This window comes from Ochotona curzoniae, unplaced genomic scaffold (assembly GCF_017591425.1).
Source record: "Ochotona curzoniae isolate NIBS_2020 unplaced genomic scaffold, NIBS_Ocur_1.0 contig_2754, whole genome shotgun sequence".
In the NCBI taxonomy this organism is placed as follows: domain Eukaryota; kingdom Metazoa; phylum Chordata; class Mammalia; order Lagomorpha; family Ochotonidae; genus Ochotona; species Ochotona curzoniae.
In genome coordinates, this window is record NW_024465582.1 from 16,919,107 (window position 1) to 16,938,991 (window position 19,885).

The following is a 19,885-nucleotide window of genomic DNA, read 5'->3' on the forward strand; positions in this document are numbered from 1 at the left end:
GAGGCACAGAGAAATATTTCACTCCTTCCTGCATCAGGTTGATACACTGCTCATTCTACATAATTTTAGATCCAGTGCCAGACATTCAAAGTGCAGATTTTTCAAATATTAAAGCAAATTTACATTTTTTAGATAAAACTCGCTTATAATATACTTTTCCTTTTTAAGTACTGTCAGACTTGGTCTATTTAAATTCTGTCCAGGATTTTATGTTCTAAGAAAGAAATGGATCTGTAATATGCTAATGATGTTAAAAGGTTTTGATATCTAAGTTATGACTTTATTAAAAACGTTCATACAGAACATACTTCAAAAATATACATAATAGTCACCTCCATAGGAACAGAAATAAGCCTTGTGGTTGCCAGGGAAAGGAGGAGGGAAAGTAGTGAGTGAGTGCTAATGGGCATAGTACTTCTTTGTCATGAAGATTCTGGAAGGAGACAATAATAACGGTTGCACAACCTTGTAAATACACTAAAAAACACTGATGTGTAGACTTTGAAAGGTTAACTTTTTATACTATATGAATTATATCACAAACACTACAATACAAAAGGAAACAAACCAAATAAATAAATCTGATTTATTCTTACTTTGGATTTCCTAATGGTCCTCCTGCAAACTGGGAGTTTCTGTCCAGAAATTCTTGCAAACCTTTTAGTTCCTGCAACACTGATTCCAGCAGCTGACAGGGAACACTACTTTCAATCTGAAGAAAAGATCAAGTTTAGAAACACTGAAAAAGCATATGTAAAAAACACATACCATATAAGGGACTGTAATAATTTTAACACTGACATATATTATCCTTAAATATGAAGATGGTTCTAATAATCAATTCACACTTGCTAACTGGAATAAAAGACAATAAAGGATACACATAACTCTCCCCTCCTTTTCCAGTAAGACTGATGCAAATACAAAAATCAACATCTTGCTTGCTTTCCACATGATTGCAGACACTGCCAAGATTACAATACAGACTATTTCCAACACCAGGAAAGCTTCTTGATGCCCACAGTAGTCAGTGGTCAGCCCTTCTTGGAGGGGTCACGTTTACCACATTCAGTCTTTCTGTTCTCAAAACTCCTTTGGCAGCTGATGTCATGGTGTATCAAGTAAAACCTGCAGTCCCAGTTTGAGCCCTCCATGCTGGACTTCTGACCTAGATCCCTACAAATGTTGTTGGGAAAGCAGTGGAAGATGGCCTAAATTTGGGGGCTTCTATACCCACATAGGAGATCTGGAAGAAGCTCCTGGACTCCTGGCTTTGGACTGGCCCAGCTCCAGCCATCATAGCCACTTACAGAGTGAACCACAAGACAGAAGGCCTCTCTGTGTATCTCTCTGTATAACTCTTTCAAATAAGTCAGTCAGTCTAAAACAACAATAATAACATCGTATAAATTAAATCACATACTATGTTAGGTAAATACTTTCTTCTTAAAAATGTGTTCGATACAACACCCCTGGGGCAGGGATCACCTACATCCCATTCAAGAATGTCTAGGTTTGAGTTCCAGCTCCTCTTCACATTTCAGCTTCCTAACAACACGTACACTGGGCTCAGGGAGCTGGCTCCATCTCACCCACAGACCCAGAATGAGTCCCCAGCACCTGGATTTGACCTGGTCCAGCCCAGTCCTTATGGGCATTTGGAGAGTAAAGAAGTGATTGAACTCTCCCTCACTATGTTTTCACTTAACTTTTTCACAACTTTTTAAAAAGAACAAATTTGTAAAAATTAAAGGATATAGTAGCTTTAAAATGTCGGTATTTTCATTTTACAGGGACACGTGTATTACAAATTATGTTCATATTCTAGAATAAGGAAAAAACTTGCTACTTTAATTTTGAATCATACGAATTGTGCACTAGAGAAAATACCAGTGCAATGAAATACATGTTGTATCCAAGAAGTTTTTATGTATATGTCAAAGTATTATATGGAAAATTTTGAACAATGATTCTATTTAGTCCTCAACAAACTTAAAAATGAGCTACATTAGTCTCACATTTTACAATGAAGTATCAGGCTTGGAAATATTATGATATTTACATATAATCAGACAGTTTAACCCAGACTGATTTAACCCAGGGATCCATAGTTTGTTGAACAGAAATGTGCATAATATAATCATTTTTTCTGATTAGTAACATCAGAAAATGTTAATCAAGTTGGCCAATCATTAATACCATCAATTAGTTGTATAGAAATAGCAGAACCATATGCACACTTACTGCAGTGATCTCTCTGTTGCCACTCTTGAATACTCTCTCCACAACTAAGCTGGCATCCCAGATATTTCTGAAACAAAAAATGTTTTAATGGATTGTGTTACAAAATCAACTAAGGTATATAGTGAATTCTTTCCATAGAAAGGGACTTGCTTTACTCAGCTTTTAACTCTTACCGATGGATTTCATTTCACATTAAGCTATACAGAAAAACGGAAAACAGGAAAATGTCCAAATGTGATATTCCCAAGTTTTGCTGAAGAGTGAGATACTGTAAGAATCAAAAGGTTATGGATAACACAGCAAGTAAGGTGCTCACAATGAAAAGAAGTAAATTTAAAAAGAGGTTTTAGGAGCTGCTGTTGAGCACTGAGTTAAGTCCCATTCTACAATGCTGGCATACCACATCTGAACATCAGGAGTCCTGGCTAATGTACTCCCCATCTCTCAAAAGTCCTGGAGAATGCCATAAACACCCAGGCTCTGCCACCTACGTGGGACAGCTAGATAAAGTTCCATGCTCCTGACTTTAGCTTGTTGTAGTCCTGGCCGTTGTAGCCATTTGGGGAGTAAACCAGCAGAAGTAAGACCTCTTGATCGTTCTTGAATATATATCATATTGAATATATATCATATATCATATATATCATATATATCATATAAAACAAACAAGGTAATACAATGTCTCACATTTTTAAGCAAATGTGGTGAAAGGACGTATCTCAAATCTAGATGAGAGCTAATAAAGACTGATTACACAAATGGTCACAATTTTTTATATTGCCTTATATAGATTCCATTCCAAGATAGTTTTTATTTTGTTTATTTTATTTTATTATATTTTATTTTATTACACAGTTCCGTAGGCTCTGGGATTCCCCCAACCCTCCCTGTACAATCCCCCATGGTAGATTTCTCCACCTAGTTGCAATATTACAGTTCAAATCCAATCATAATCAAGATGATTTTTTTAAAGACTTAATTTTTATTGGAAAGTCAGATATACAGAGGAGAGACAGATGAAAAATCTTCCATCTGCTGGTTCACTCCCCAAGCCAACCTGAAACCAGGAGCCTACTCCCAGTCTCCCATGAAGTGCAGTGTCCCAGGATTTAGGGCTTTTGTCTACTGCTTTCCCAGGCCACAAGCAGAGAGCTGGATGAGAAGCACGGCTGTTGTACATGAAATGGTGCGTTTATGGGATCCTGGGACGTGCAAGGTAAGGACTTCAGCCACTAGGCTACTGCACTGAACCTTCAAGATGATTTTTAATGTCTCTCCCACAAAGAGCTGGAGTCAATTTTCCACATTTCAATTCTGGCCTGGACTTGAGGCTTCCCTATGACCAAGTGAATGTGGCAGAAAGTGAGTGGCGGGCCTTGGAATAAAGACAAATGGCCAAGTAAATCAGAGTCCTCTGTCACCATCAAGTGGCATGCTGGAGGACAGGATACATTCTAGATCAGCAACAGATATCAAGTTCAAAGGGTGAGTTTTGCCACGACACACAGAACATTCTGGAACATCACCGCTGAGTGCTCATGCCTGATCAAGCAGCAAGATCACAACTGCCCAGTTGATTAGTAGACACACGTCACAGAGCCAATGGGGGCAGCCTGAATGCCATATTCTAATATGTAGACACACAGATTTTGATACCATAAATGCTCTAATAAAAAACCCACATAAATGAAGATAGATCATAAAAACAGAATGACAGAAAACAATGTCACCAGTGCAAAAGTTAGCTAAAATTAAAGAAAAATTTAATAAAAATAAATAAACATATTTTACTACTCAAAGGAGGGTGAGGTAGGCAGAATTCATGAAAAACTTACCCCATGATTCGAGAAAAGTATATGCAAATGCCATTGTGTTTCCCAGAGTACACAATCTCTGGTCCAGTCAAACTCACACTGGTGGCCTGAGCTGCAGGGGCTCCCACAGCACCCATTGGAGTCGACATGGCAGGAGGCTGTAGACCTTACACACACATAGAGGAAAAAAAAAATAATCAAAATATATTCACAAAAGTTCAGTATTATCAAAATCCCAAGTTGCATCTGAACAGAAAGATGTGACTAAGATGCAATCCATGGAATTAATCAATGCTTAATTTAATTTTCTTAAAAAAATTTTTTTTAGGCACAGTACGATGGCGCAAGTGGTTAAGGTCCTCGCCTTGCACGCCCGGGATCCCATATGGGTGCTGGTTCTAATCCCGGCAGCCCCGCTTGCCATCCAGCTCCCTGCCTGTGGCCTGGGAAAGCAGTTGAGGATGGCTCAAAGCTTTGGGACCCGGCACCAGCGTGGGAGACCTGGAAGAGGCTCCTGGCTTTGGATTGGCTCAGCTCCAGCCATTGTGGCCGCCTGGGGAGTGAATCATCGGACAGAAGATCTTCCTCTCTGTCTCTCCTCTCTGTATATCCGCCTTTCCAATAAAAATAAAATAAATTTAAAAAAAAATTGCTTTTTTTTTTTTTAATTTCTTAAAATAGTTTTGGGGCCAGGTGCGATATAGGTAAAGTTCTTGCCTTCCATGTGCTGGGATCCCATATGGTCACTGGTTAGTGTCCTAATTGCTCCACTTCCCATCAAGTTCCCTGCCTGTGCCCTGGGAAAACAGTAGAGGATGGGCCTGAACCTTGGAACACTGCACCCACGTGGGAGACCCAAAGCTCCTGGCTCTTGATTTGCTCAGCTTTGGCCATTAGGACCACTTGGGGAGTGAGTCAGTGGGTGGCAGATTTTTATCTCTGTAAATCTGCTTTTAAAATAAAAATGAATAAATCTTTAAATTATAAATAAATAAATATAATTTTTATTTGAAAGGCAGATTGTATAGAGAAAGCAGACAAAGAACTAAGATCTTCCATTAGCTGGTTCACTCCACAAAGGGATGCACTGGCCAGAGCTTGGCCAGTTCTGAGGTAAAGGAATTCAAGGACCAAAAATAGTTGCTGGGATATAATTTCTATTGAATGACACTTCTTTTCTTTGTTTATATATATATTTTTTTCACCAATTTTTAAAAATTGTAATGGCAAATATATAAAGAGAAGGAGAGACAAACACAAAGATTTTTCATTTGCTGGTTCATGCCCCAGGTGGCCGCAACAGCTGGAACTGAGCTGATCCAAAGCCAGGAGTCTGGAGCGTCCACCGGGTCTTCAATGCAGGTGCAGGGTCCTAAGGGACTGAGCCTTCCTCTACAGCTTTCCCAGGCCACAAGCAGCTGAATTTGATGGGAATTAAAGTAGCTGGGATATGAACCGGTGCCCATATGAGAAGCAATGGATATAAGCAAGGACTCAGCCACTAGGGTGTTGCATTGAGCCACAAATGACACTCATTTTCTTTTTCTTTTATTTTATTTGGGATTAGTCCCCACTCCTTGCCCCCAACAAGTTTTCCCCACAGTGCTACAATAGTATAGTCCTTCATAAGGAGGCATAATTCCATCAGTCTCTTATTTACGTGTGCCCCAACATTGCTGGTACAGAAAGATGACACTTGTTTTCAAGGAAAGACTGCAAGTTAGTAATATTCACATTCACACTAAACATCACAGATAATGACACATAATATTAACTTTTCAGAAAAATCAGAATCAGCAATTCAAACAACAAGAAGACATACCTTGAGATGGTGTTCCCAGAAAGGATGGATTTGGATAAGGGCTACCACTTGGGACAGGAGAACCTAAGTAAAGGAACAAGAATATGAAAATTTATACAATCATTTCCTAGTCTCTTCACTCTGATCAAAAGTCTGCCAATGAGATGCTTCTAAGCGTGAAAGTGAGGAATAGCAGCACTCACAAGACAATCCTAACTCAGTGACTCATCTCATTCCCCACACTGGGAAACACATTTCACCAAATCACACTTCTCTGTCACACTGAATAAATGTCAAATGAGTTCCATAAATATTACTAAAAACGTATTATGCTCATTAGCACACAATAGGGTTTCAATATTAATAAGTGTCACCATCACTAGATTAAATCAGCCTCCATCGATAAAGAATGTAGTATTAGCTAATAGTGAAACTCTGTTGCCTGAAATATACCTTCCAACCTACAAACTATATTAACAGCAATTTGATTTCATCATTTCATACTCACTAGAATAGACAGGAGATCCCAAGATGGGGCCAACATTACTCGGAGGGGGAAGAGCGGTTGGAAATCTCATCTGTGCTTCACCACCGTACCTATTCGTAGAACAACAGAGGCTGTGTTCATTCAGTAAAACTATCCACCCTAACACGTGGAACTGCTTCTAGTCCTGTTCAGTTTCTAAATAAATATTTTAAGCATTACAGACTTCTAAGTATTATGATGATAGTGTAAGACACAAAATAAATACATATTCAGTAAATGTGGATTTCAAACTGCTACCAGGAAGAATCATAAAGGACTTTGGCAACTTCTAGAAAAAGATCTGCAGTGTATGTAATTGATGAGTAAGCGGCACTATAATTTCTAATACTAAATTACAGCTACACAACATTATACAAACATTTTTGATTACTGTGTTAAGTCACTACTTGGAATGCTTTGCATGTGATAACAAATATTGGCTATTTGTTCCCAATCCTGCTTCCCTTAAATGCAACTGGAAGGTAGCAGACAGCGGCTCCAGTGCTTGCCTTCCTGTCACACACAGAAGATCTGGATGGAGCTCATGACTTTGGTCTGGTCCTGGCTCTGCTTGTTCCAAGTGTTTGGAACGAACATGAATGAGCACTCTTACTCTTCCACTCTCTGTCATTCCACATTTTCAATAAGCACAACATACCAATCTCCTGGACTACTATGTTCCTTAAAGTGATTCAGATTCGCCCAACACTAACGGTACAAGAATACAAATTCATAGTGTCTGAGAAATTAAAAAAAGAAACATAAAAATCAAGGTAGAGGGAGCTGCACGGTAGCCTAGCAGCTAAAGAAACAGAAAGTAAATATTAAAAAAAAAAACCACTGAGATAGAGACTTAAAAATTAGGCTAGTACCATAGTTTGTTTATTTTTTTTTTTGAAAGATTTATTTAGGACCTGGCACTGTGGCCTAATGGCTACAGTCCTCACCTTGAATGCACTGGGATCCCATATGGGTGCTGGTTCATACCCGAGCTATTCCACTTCCCATCCAGATCCCTGCTTGTGGCTTGGGAAAGCAGTCTAGGTCGGCCCAAAGCCTTGGGACCCTGCCCCCGCGTGGGAGACCTCGAAGAGCTCGTGGCTCCTGGCTTCAAATCAGCACAGCACTGACCATTGAGGTCACTTGGGGAGTGAATCATTGGATGGAAGATATTTCTCTCTGGCTCTCTTCCTCGCTATATATATATATATAGGTGTGTGTGTGTGTGTGTGTGTGTGTATATATATACACACACACATATATATATATATCTGTCCATTAAAAATAAATAAATCTTTAAAAAATTTTTATTTTATTTTTATTTGAAACTCAGATACACAAAGAGGAGGAGAGAGAGGAAGATTTTCCATTCGATGATTCAATCTCCAAGTGGCCACAACCATGGGAGTTGAACCAATCTGAAGCCAGGAGCCCAGAGCCTCTTTCAGGTCTCCCATGCAGGTACAGTGTCCCAAAGCTTTGGGCCAACCAAGGTTGCTTTCCCAGGCCACAAACAGGGAGCTGGATGGGAAGCAAGGTCGCCAGGATTAGAACCAGTGCCCATATGAGATCATGTCATGTGCAAGCTAGGGACTTCAGCTGCTAGGCTACTGTGCCAGGCCCTAGTACCATGGTTTGTAATGGTAAGCCTCTGCCTGTGATGCCAGCATTCCATAGGGAAACAGGTTGTTTCACTTCCCATCCAGCTCCCTGCTTGTGGCCTGGGAAAGCAGTAGAGGACATTCCGAGCACTTAAGCCCCTGCAGCCATGTAGGAGACCCAGAAGAATGCCCTGGCTCCCAGCTTCAGATAGGCCCACCTCTGGCTGCTGTGGTCACTTGGGGAGTGAATAAATAGACATGAGATTTCTCTCATCCTTCAGTAACTTTTTTTTTTAATATTTATTTATTTTTATTCGAAAGGTAGATTTAGAGAAGAGACCCAGAGAAAAACCTACATTTCAATTAATAAATAAATTTTAAGCAAACTGCAAAGTAGGCATCATAATGCACAGTAAAAGTAATCAGAGATACACGATGCTAATCTCACCACTTCTTAACATAATTTTTCCAGACTTCATTGTTTTGTAAATTCATTTTAGTAATCTGTCAACATATGCCTTAATTGGTTGACCAGGTTTTACATGATCAAAACAACCATATAAGCATTTCAATAAAGTGTCCCAACACACCACAACACTGTCACTCACCTGAAGAAAGCTCGAGTAGCCCAAGCAGATACTTCCCTGTCACAGGCAGCAGAGGAGCAAGCAAGGATAAGGCAAGTTGCACAAGCCTGATCTTCCTTTTAAACAAACATACGAAAAAGAAATTATTGTCTCCATACTAAGTATTTTAAAAGGTGCTGAGTGGTGCAGTCAGTGTTCCTATCAGTACCAGGCAATGAACAGCTGCTCAATAAATACTTTCTGATAAACTGAAATCAACTATTAAACACCAGAGTCAACAATCCTTGCTTTGAAGTTTCCCACAAGCAGTAGTAGTAAAGGATGCTCTCTGCTCGTTCAGCATTGGATTTGGCTGCTGGCTCTCCTTTTTCTCCAGATCTTTCTACACTTCAGTAAGCAACAGGAACAGTGCACATCCACTGAGTACTTGTCGTGGGCTAGACACCATGTGTAGAGCTGAGCATATACTAAGCTCCATATGACACGTTTTTAGTAGCACTGAATCCCAGAGAATCCAAGTAATCTACCCTAGTGTAACTGCAATTTTTAACAAGTGATTTCAACCAGTCTATATATTTAACTTATATCTGACATTCTTTATTTTAAGCTAAGTGTTCTCAGTATTACTTCAGGATTTCTAGTTATGGCTCTAAAACACTGATGTCTCCTAATTATTATCTCAAATTCCTTTCTTGATCTTTAAGCAAATAAAATTGATTTGTAAGTCTTGTGCTTAATAAAAATGCATCTATCACATAAATTGAATACCAAAACACACCAACAAGAACTCATCAATGAGAAAAAAAAAGCTGAGTCTATATATTTGTAACATTAATCTTGCTCAAAATTTTGTATACATATAGTTACATACAGATTGTTAAGATTACCTATTTATTGCAGTGTTTTTTCTTGAGCTACATTAAGTTCAACTACTATTCATACTATTTCATTATTCAAAACATCATCAGACTAAAAAAGTATAATTACCTGATGCAATTTAAAGAACCTTTCAATCTCTTCTCCATCTCCACCCACGTTACTCACAAGCAAATGTCTCAGTTGATCTACAGGTCTAAGTTTATGAAACATAAGACTCCCCTATGAAACCATAAAAAAGAACACAATAGATTTACCAAGCTTGGCCAGTAGTAAGTTCGTCCACTAACTTAATAAACAACAAGAACAACAAAAATAACATATATACAAAATAACTTAAAAAAAAAAGAAAAACCATCATTTATATTTCAACTCATATCTAGAATAATCTCCACATTCACACAGAAAAGACACTGTGCTTTTCCTAAATCTGCCCCTCAAGCCAGTGAATTGCAGTTAATTATTAGCCGATCATATTTGTATTATTTAACAAAAAACAAGTTGGATCCATATCTATAATACTAACCAAATCAATGATTTAAAGGACAAGATAAACCAAAAAGAAACTAGAAAAAGCATTAATTTTGTTTGTTTGTTTTACTGAAGAGCAAAGGGGCCAGTGCATTGGCTAATAATTCACCTAAAAACACCAACAGCCCATGTAGGCACCAGTTTGCATCCTGGCTGCTCCACTTTATATATAGATTTATTTTTATTGTGAAATCAGATATACAGAGTGAAAGAGAGACAGAAAGGAAGATCTGCTGATGATTCATTCCCTAAGTGACTACAATGTCTGGAGCTGCGCTGATCCGAAGCAGAAGCCAGCAGCCACTAGGTCCCCCACATAGGTGCTGGGTCCTAAGGCTTTGGGCCGTCCTCCATTGCTTTCCCCGGCCACAAGCAGGGAGCTGGATTAGAACCCGCACCCATAAGGGATCCCAGCACATCCAAGGTGAGGATTTTAGCAGCAAGACTAATGTGCCGGGTCCCAGTAGCTGCTCCACTTTTGATCCAGCTCCCTGCTTATGGCCTGGGAAAGCAGCAGAGAATGGCACATACTCTTGGGACACTGTACTTATATGTGAGCCCTAGAAGCTCCTAGGTCAGGCTCCCAGCTTTGGATTTGCTCAATTCCAGCTATTGTAGCCATTTGGGGAGTGAACCAATGAATGGAAGATTTCTACCTCTCCTTTCTGGAAATCTGCCTTTCCAATGAATATAAACAAGATGTTTTAAACTTTATTTATTCATTTATTTATTGGAAAGTCAGTTTATAGAGAGAAGAGCCAAACCCAGTCATTCCAATTTATCCAAGTTTTTAACAAGCATCTAAACTACTACATTAAATGCTTGCTCCAAAATTGTGCTTTTAATTCCAAGAGATAACCTATTAATAGAGGTCCAAAAAGATACATCCATACACAGGAATATCTTTCAAATATAAAACAGAATTAGAAAGCACAGTATAAACTAATATAGAAAGAGCTCACAAATGGATATTTGAAATGTAAGAAATATAAGGAGTTAGCACTGAGAGAATACTTGGACACCAGTATTCCACACTGGAGTTCTACTTTGACTCCTTGCTGCTGGCCTTCTGACCAGCATCCTGTTGAAATACCTGGGAAAGCAGTGAAGGATGACCCAAGTCCCTGGGTCCCTACATGGTGTCCGTGGACCCTGGCTTTAACCTGGCAAGGCCCTGACCACTGCAGGCTTTAGGAGAGCGAAGCAGTGAACAGAAGACATCTCCTTCACTTTTCCCTTTTTCTTCTGCCCTTTTTCTCTGATGCTCCACTTTCACAAACAACAAACAAACCTCATTTTTAAAAGTGCAAAGTATACAACAGTGTACAACTATGCTATCTTTTGCTTTGAAATATGTATTACTTGTGTATCCATAACAATTTTTGCAAGGACTCAAACACTGACACTACGGAAGCCTAGAGACAATATACCTGGCATGGAAGATTTTACTATGTATACTGTCTATTACTTTTTTAAAAAATTCTGCTCAAACATTAAAATATTATGTTTTTAATAAGGAAAAGTGAAAATTGTTAAGAAACATCTACTTACTGATAGAAGTAAAATTTACCTGATAGTCTACTTATTGTTACCAAACATGTCAGAAACTATTCCTTTGAAAGTTCTAGGATAAAATACTCCCAAATGATTCTGAAAAGGGTTTTGAGAAAATCATTAAGTGCTGCTTTTCTTCCACAATAGGATAGAAACACACCTGTGCTGAGAGAAGAACAAATTTCTTTGGAGGTAGCATATGCTGCTGTACAACAATTGGTGAGTCCGTTATTGGAATATGATCCTTGTTTAAGGGTGTAATTATCTTGTCTACTTTCAGTTCATCTATTGCAGACAGAGCCCAGGAATGACCGTCGACACGGGTTGTCATCTGTGCAAGAGAAATAAACATTTTACCCACCTTATTTAAGTCATACAAAGAAAAGCATCCAGAAAGAAAGTACAAACTCAATCTCTATGCAAATGCAGATTTGAAAATTATTAGTAAATTAGTATGAATATAAAGTAACACTACCCTACTTTTTTAATCAAGTATCTTCACTGCCAAACTTTTCACAGTAAAGAACAGAAGCAAAATGTTAAGATAAATGCAAACACTTACTATACCTTCACTTGCTACATCACAGCACCAAGTCCTAACTTTGTTCTTAAATACTATACATCATATAATTTTATACAATACTTGAGTTCTCAAAAACATGGACTATTATTTAAAAAAATAAAACACAGCATATGGTTAAGTTCTAGTTTCCAAAAACACCTACAGAAATTTGGGACAATGGAGAAAACATAACGAGGTGGGTATCCATTTATATTAGGAAGTAGTTAACATTCTTTAGTATCATAAAGAATCTTATACAGTATCTTACTGTATAAGACTGCACAGTGCATACACATACATATATATAATTTTTTGGATACTTTGAATTACATATGGTAAAGTATTTTAGACTAAAATACTTTTTTAAAACCAATTTTAACTTCTTATAGAACTAAAGTCTATGTGTCAGCGAAATATGAGCACCAAACCTACCAATACAGATTTTACTTATCTTGGAAATGTATAAGGTGCTGAGCTTGGACACGAACATACAAAACTGTAGCGAAATAAATCTTTGCTCTTTACAAAGTTAGTTTTCTCATATATTTCAGTGTAGTGATGAAAAGTTAACAAATACTGAAGACATAGTAAAATAAAAGATATGCCTCTTTAGACTACTGATCTTCACTTAAAATAGTACCAAAGTTTAGAAATCTCAGAGTCATTTACCTGGGTTTCCATCATTGGCTTTTGGAAAGGAAATGTATCATGGTTGACACACCATAAAATATCATTATCCTCATTTTCTGAAGCTGCCATTAGTAAAATACCTGAAAATTTAACAGGCATAATTTGTTATACAATGTCAAAGGAAGACTGTAGAAGAACTGACAAAGTCATCCATTATATTCTGTATAATTCTGATTTGACAAGTGAGTTCAAATACAAAGCTGAAAACAAGCTGAATTAAGTAAACCAAAAACCCTGGATAAAAAAAAATTTAACATATAAAGTAATTAAAAATAGCCAAAGTATATCAGTATATATAATAAAAGAACATCCAGATAAAAACAAGAAATTTTAAATTTTATTAGAAAATGTGTTTATAAACTATTTTTAAATGCCTCAAAAACACTCCTGTCAAGATGCAGTCCCTGCAGATGACAACAAAACCAAGGCTGGGAGAATCCCAGGCCAGGCCAGGTTATCAGGACTGGCAGCAGGCTAGGCTGGGCTTATACATCACAACCATGGGCAAATCTGAGAACCAGGATGCGAAGCAGAATAGGCCGAGTCAGGCCTCAACACCAGCCAGTCTACCTTAGGGTCGACACTAGGGCTAGCTGGGCTGGCCTAGGTGGTGACAATCACCAACATGAACTGGAACTGAGGGAGGGTAAGGAGGGGCCAGGCTACAGCACCTGCTGGCAAATGCTGAGATGAGGTAGGCCATGCCAGACTTGGCCACAGCACCCAACAGCACTGGTGAGGGCTATTAAGGGTTGCCCCGACTAGGCACGGTTTACACTGCTTGCCCGAGGACCAACTGTGTGGTGGGCAGAGTTGGGCTGGGCCACAGCATCCACTGGTTTATGTAACAGATGGGGTTGGAGATAGAACTGACCAGCAATTACAACTACCACCTTGTGTATGGGCTGACATGAGTGATGGACTGAGCCAGACCCAGTACTGACAATCACACACAAGACTCAGATCTGGGATCACCTAAGATGAAGTTTCTGTGGGGATCCTCCCAAATGAACTGCTAGACACAGAACTACAACCATGGGGAGAACTGTAGGACCTGTGATCTGACTGAGGAGTGTCAGAACTGGAACTCCTTAAGTGGCTAAGACAGAGCACTGGACAGCATGCCCAGATGCACGTGGAGGATACGGCAGTGCACTGAGACGTACAGAGGACATCTAGTACCAATGTAGAGGAAGCAAAGCAGAACAAACTGGACAACTACCGCAGCCAAACGTTGATAGCAAATGTCTGGGTGAATGGAGACTAAGGTGGACTATGTCAACCAATGAACCTTGGAAGGATTTCTTTATCCTTGGATTAGTTAGACTGACAGCATTTCAAAAGTATCAAAACCACTCTAGCGGACCCTCAGAGCACAATCCCAACTGGGGACCCTGGGATGGCACCAGGTAGGTATTTGGTATTTGGGTGGCAGCGATGCGGGGTGTGGCTTCTCCCCTAATTTCTCCCTTCCCCTAGAAACAGGAGGAAAGAGGGGGAAGATTTAGAAAATGGTGTCATTCTGGTCTACTATGTAAACACCATCAAAACACCATCAAAAGTAAATTTAAAAATATATTTTAAAATGCCTTAAAACATTCTCTCATTAAAAAAATTTAAGAATCCCACCTAAAATCAGAGTATCTCATAACTTACCTTTGCTATAAAGGGCTTTGTGTACTTTTGAGGGCTTTTCTACGGTTGACGATGCAGAGAATCCAGGAGGTAAACGCACGTGAACCAGGGTGAGTGTGTTAGGACGGGCTAGTGGCTGTCTAAATGGACAAGTGCTGAAATACAACCGAACACCTCAACAAAAGATAAGATGGTTTATCAGCAACAGAAAAATAAAGGATCATGTATACTAAAACAATTCAATAGAAAAACACACAAACCTCTGTAAAATTTATATTAACACTTTCCTAATTAATCTTATCATATAGAATAGCAGCTGAAAAATATTTCTAAGAGAATGTCTCTTGCAATTCAGAACTGAATTAGCACATTTGCAGAAGAATACTGAAACAAGCTAAAGGAGTTTGTTCCAGTTCAGGCTCCTTCACTAAATACGAGGCTGTTGGCTTTTCATACTGTGAAATGAGGCAAGATTAGACAAAGCTTCCTACTTTCAAAACTTCAATTTGATGAATTAAGAGTTTGATAACTATTAAAGAAGTGAAAAAATTTCTAATCATAAACTTCTAAATATAAACAGTGCCAAAACAGCAATACCAGATCTACTCAGATGAATAAAACGACATACCTGCGTGCGTGACAGCCAGTAACTGACAGTCCAGGGACTCGGAATTTTCGATCACTGCTATCTGAACAATTGGTTTAAAAACAGAACGATCGATGGTTCTAAAATAAGCAGGAGACAAAACCTTGTATTTTAAGTTTCATAAAACGTTTAAGAAATATTTTCCATCAGGATTTTTACTAAAGTGAATTTAATTAATAATTAATAATTGAATAGTTTAAAACTAATTTTTAAAGGAAAATAATACATCGGCAAAAGCTGGTAAAACCTCTCTCAAGGTATATTTGCATTCATATTTGTAAGATTTATCCCATTTTCAAACACAAAAATAAATGTCTCACAGAACCATTTGAAGCAAATCCTACAATATTATCACCTTTAATTTTCCTCAACTTTTAGATATATTCTGAGGAGGGGACACTTTTGGTACATAATTACAAGTAAAAACAGTGTAATTATGCCTACAAAAGAGACCTTACAACACACTGCCATTACTACCTAGCAATGTTCCCAGCAGCAGAAACAATAGCATTCTGTGAAACTGAGGCAACTCGGCTCATTCCTTGTCCATCATGGCCCAAATCATAAACCTGTGAATAAAAAAAAATTCACCTTCTCATTTCACATGTTTATGTACTATATGTATTATATTAAAATGAATTTTCAGGGATTGTTTAATTCGTTCAAGCTTTGTAAACATCAGAGATTTGAAATTTCATTATAATGGGACCTAAAAGTTGTTTTCCTTTTGTTCAAACACAGAACTCACAGGAAATATGTCTTCGTCAAAGATAGGGATTTGAAGCCCAGTGCAATGGCCTAGTGGCTAAAACCTCACCTTACAAGTGCTGATATCCTATATGGGTGCCAGTTTATGTCCCAGCTGCTTCACTTCCCACTCAGTTCCCTGTTTGTGGCCTGGGAAAGCAGCAGAGGATAGACCAAAGCCTAGGGACCCTGCATCCGTGTGGGAGACCAGGAAGAAGCTCCTGGCTTCTGACTTCAGATCGGCTCAGCTCTTGGGCCTATTGGGGAGTGAACCAGCAAACTGAAGATCTTTCTGTCTGTCAACAGATTTATGGGCAGACATTGGGAAAACTGGTTAAAACACACTCTTGTAATCCTGCCTCCTGCTAAGGTGAGCCGTGGAAGGCAGCAGCTGAGAGCGAAAATACTTGGTTCCCCGTCAATCAGGGTGCAAGTAACCAGGTTGGGTTCTGGACTCCTGGCTCTGACCGGCACCTTCCCTAGCTTTTACAGGCAGGTGGGGAATGAATCACTGAATGACAACTGTGTCCTTTCTCTACTCTGCCTGTCAAAAAACAAAACAGCAAAACCACAAAACCAGATTTTTTTTTTTAACCCTTAAATGGTAGTATGTTAATACTTACCTGTATTACTCCTTTCTCAGATCTTGTATATAAAATATTTCTGGAATTATCTATTGCAATTTGAACAATAGGATCTAAAAAAAAAAAAGGGAAAAACAACTCACTTAACAAATTAACAAAGTAACCACTTATAACAGATTTCAGTTGCTAAATTAGAATTTGCATACAGCGGCTTCCCTGTCCTTCACCGTGTAGTTCAGTTCTATTATACTGGTGGTGGGCCCGGTGGCATAACCTAGCAGCTAAAGTCCTCACCTTGAACACGCCCAGGATCCCATATAGACGCCGGTTCTAATCCCGGCAACCCCACATCCCATCCAGCTCCCTGCTTGCGGCCTGGGAAAGCAGTTGAGGACGGCCCAAAGCCTTGGGACCCTGCATCCATGTGGGAGACCTGGAGGAAGTTCCTGGCTCCTGACTTCAAATCAGCCCAGCTCTGGTTGCTGCGGCTGCTTGGGGAGCAAATCATCATATAGAATATCTTCCTCCCTGTCTCTCCTCTTCTCTGTATATTCAACTTTGCAATAAAAATAAATAAACCTTAAAAAAAAAAATTGGAAACATAGTTCCAGGGCCAGCATTGTGGCACAGCAAGTTAAGGTGCTGTGACACCAGCAACCCATCTAAAATCTGGCTTGATTCCTGGCTACACTACTTGTGATCCACTTCCCTGATGATGCACCTGGAAATGGGGCAGAGAACAACCATGCACTTGAAACCCTGCACCATGGAGTTCCTGGTTCCTCGCAGTCAAGCAGCAGATAAAATATTTCTGTCCTTTCTTCCCCTGTAACTTCGCCTTTCAAATAAGCAAATACATAAATCTTTCTTATATAATTCTGATTAAGAATGTCAGTTTAGGTGACAAGATGCAATGGTTCAATTTGCCTAACCATCCAGTTTGCAAGCACTAGGATCCCATATCAACACTGGCTAATGTCCCTGCTTATGGCCTGCGAAAGCAGTAAAAGATGGTCCAAAGCCTTGAGACCCTGCACACGTGTGAGACCCAGAAGAAACTCCTGGCTTATGGCTTCAGATTAGCGCAGCTCCAGCCTGTGGCAAACTCAGGAGTGAACCAGCAAACAAAAATCTGTCTCTCCTTTTCTCCGTTAAATCTGCCTTTCAATAAAAATAAATCAATCTTTTTTTTAAAAAAAAAGTAAATTTATGGGGCTGGTGCCGTACTCAACAGCCTAATCCTCCACCTCAAGCACTAGTATCCCATACAGGCTCCAGTTTGTGTACTGGCTTCTCCGCTTCTGATGCAACCCCCTGCTTATGGCCTGAGAAGGCAGCAGAGGATGTTCCAGCCTTGAGACCCTGCACCCACCCAGGAGATCTGGAAGAAGTTCCTAGTTCCTATCTTTGGGTGATCTTAGTTCCAGCCTTTGAGGCTAGTTAGGGATAGAAACAGTGACTGGCAATTTCTGAAGAAAATACTAATCAAAGATGAATTAAACATGTGGAGAAATGTTTTACTTACCATCTTCTGAGAACGTGAATTGTAGTAAGGAAGGAACAAGAAAAGAAAGTGAGCTCTTTGAGTGGTTTATTTTCCTACATCGTTGGCTGAACCAACCTGCCTCTGCCTTAAAAGAAAAAAAAGAAAGATGACTGTACAAGTAAGTAGCTTCTTCATAACAACTACTGTATTCCGATTTTAACAAAAATTCTCCAATCTTAATGAAATTATTATAAAACTTAGGACATTATTACTCAAATGTAAGTGAGTTAGACCTATAATCAAAAATATCTATCAAACACAGACTTTCAAAACATAATTATATAGAAAGCCAATTGAGAAGAAAAACAATCCAATCAAGACAAAATTTGCACAAGTACACTACGTATTTATTTGTATGTAAATGCACACAAAAAGAGAGGGAAAACTTACCTGGTATGCTACTTCATACAAGCAGCCATCTTTTCCAGCCAAAAAAATCCTGCCATTGTCGGTGGATGTTATTGTTAAAAGGTATGTATTATCAGTGGGGAGAGAATATAAAGGATCTGGAAGCAACTGCATCCCACCAGACATACTGTCATTAAGAATTCCAGAACCTGTTTTTTTAAAAGAAAGAATACAACAATCACTTATTAGCTTCTACAAAGTTTAAAAATGACCTTTGAATTATTTTCAGAATTGTTGACTCCTACTGAACTCTTATTAAAATGCTTGAAAATGTAAGATACTTTACAGCAAAGAAATCTCAAATAACTTAAGTTAAATGTGAGCTACAGTACTTGCATAGACTTATAGTGATGTACAGCAAAGGTATTACAAAACCTTTTATTTTACATAGTAAAGAAAAAAGACACTATGCAAAATGTAGCAAGCAATAACATAGCAAAAAAATTTAACTAAATTCTAAAAAATACTCAAATTATTAAATTTTTGGAAAGGAGTCTAAAAAGCTAATAAAAATACTCATTCAAATCACTGAAATCACTTAATTCATTCAGATCTTAAATTTAATCACCAACAAATTGCGATTTTTTTAAATTAATTTTTTTGAAGATTCAAAAAAGATTTTTAAAGATTTTTAAAGATTTAAAGATTTCCAGAGAGGAGAGACAAAATGATCTTCAATCTACTAGCTCATGCCACAAATGGCCGCAATAGCCGATCCAAAATTGATCTGAAGAAGGAAGCAAGGAGCTTAAACCCAGGTCTCATGTGGGTGCAAGGTCTCTTCTTCCAGGCCACAAGCAGGGAGCTGGATGGAAAATGGACCAACCAGGCCATGATCTGGTTCCCAGACAGGATGTAAGCACTTACAAGCCAAGGATTAGCCAACTGAGCCATTTTACCAGGCCTCAGCACATTGTTTCAAAAAGCCTAACTGGGGCCAGTGCAGTGGCTCAACTAAGCTAATTCTTTTCCTGAAAGCTCCAGCATGCCACATGGGTACCAATTCATGCCCTGGCTACTCCACTTCCAGACCAGGTCCCTGTTTATGGCCTTGGAAAGCAGTGGACAGTCTAATACCTTGGAACCCTGCAGCACCATGAGAGACCTGGAGGTTCCTGGTTCCCAGCTTCAGATCAACACTGTTCCAGCCTTTGCAGCCATTTGGACAGTGACTCAGTGGATGAAGGACCTTCTATTTTTCTCTTTGTATAAAGAGAAAGAAATTCCTTTCAAGTAGAAATAAATAAATCTGAAAAAAACAAAATAATAATAAACATATATGCCAGCTGGTGTTGTGACCTAGATGGTTAGGCCACTGTATTCAACAAGTTTTGATTCTCCACTTCCAGTCCATCTCACTGCTAATGTGTCTGGGAAAACAGCAGAAGATGGCCCAAGTGTTCAGCTCCTTGCATCTATGTGGGAGACTCAAAAGAAGCTCTTGGCTACCAGCCTGGCCGTAGCTCCTGCAGCAATTTGGGGAGTGAAGCAGCAAATAATAGAGCTCATTCTTTGTTTCACCAGATTTCCTCT

The 19,885-nt window shown here is 38.9% G+C and overlaps 1 protein-coding gene across 2 annotated transcripts in view; it reads right to left on the minus strand.

Moving 5' to 3' along the window:
- Nucleotides 1-19,885, minus strand: part of NUP155 (nucleoporin 155) — a 46,295-nt gene that overhangs the window by 19,508 nt on the left and 6,902 nt on the right. For both annotated transcript variants that reach the window (XM_040977474.1, XM_040977473.1), the window contains exons 6-20: nucleotides 18,335-18,501; nucleotides 17,924-18,029; nucleotides 16,438-16,511; nucleotides 15,545-15,636; nucleotides 15,050-15,147; nucleotides 14,443-14,595; nucleotides 12,766-12,866; nucleotides 11,695-11,865; nucleotides 9,561-9,671; nucleotides 8,595-8,689; nucleotides 6,368-6,456; nucleotides 5,881-5,943; nucleotides 4,080-4,224; nucleotides 2,245-2,311; nucleotides 597-712 (exon numbers count right to left, since the gene is read on the minus strand). In XM_040977474.1, coding sequence (XP_040833408.1) covers nucleotides 597-712; nucleotides 2,245-2,311; nucleotides 4,080-4,224; nucleotides 5,881-5,943; nucleotides 6,368-6,456; nucleotides 8,595-8,689; nucleotides 9,561-9,671; nucleotides 11,695-11,865; nucleotides 12,766-12,866; nucleotides 14,443-14,595; nucleotides 15,050-15,147; nucleotides 15,545-15,636; nucleotides 16,438-16,511; nucleotides 17,924-18,029; nucleotides 18,335-18,501 — 1,648 coding nt within the window. The remainder of the gene's footprint in view (nucleotides 1-596; nucleotides 713-2,244; nucleotides 2,312-4,079; nucleotides 4,225-5,880; nucleotides 5,944-6,367; nucleotides 6,457-8,594; nucleotides 8,690-9,560; nucleotides 9,672-11,694; nucleotides 11,866-12,765; nucleotides 12,867-14,442; nucleotides 14,596-15,049; nucleotides 15,148-15,544; nucleotides 15,637-16,437; nucleotides 16,512-17,923; nucleotides 18,030-18,334; nucleotides 18,502-19,885) is intronic.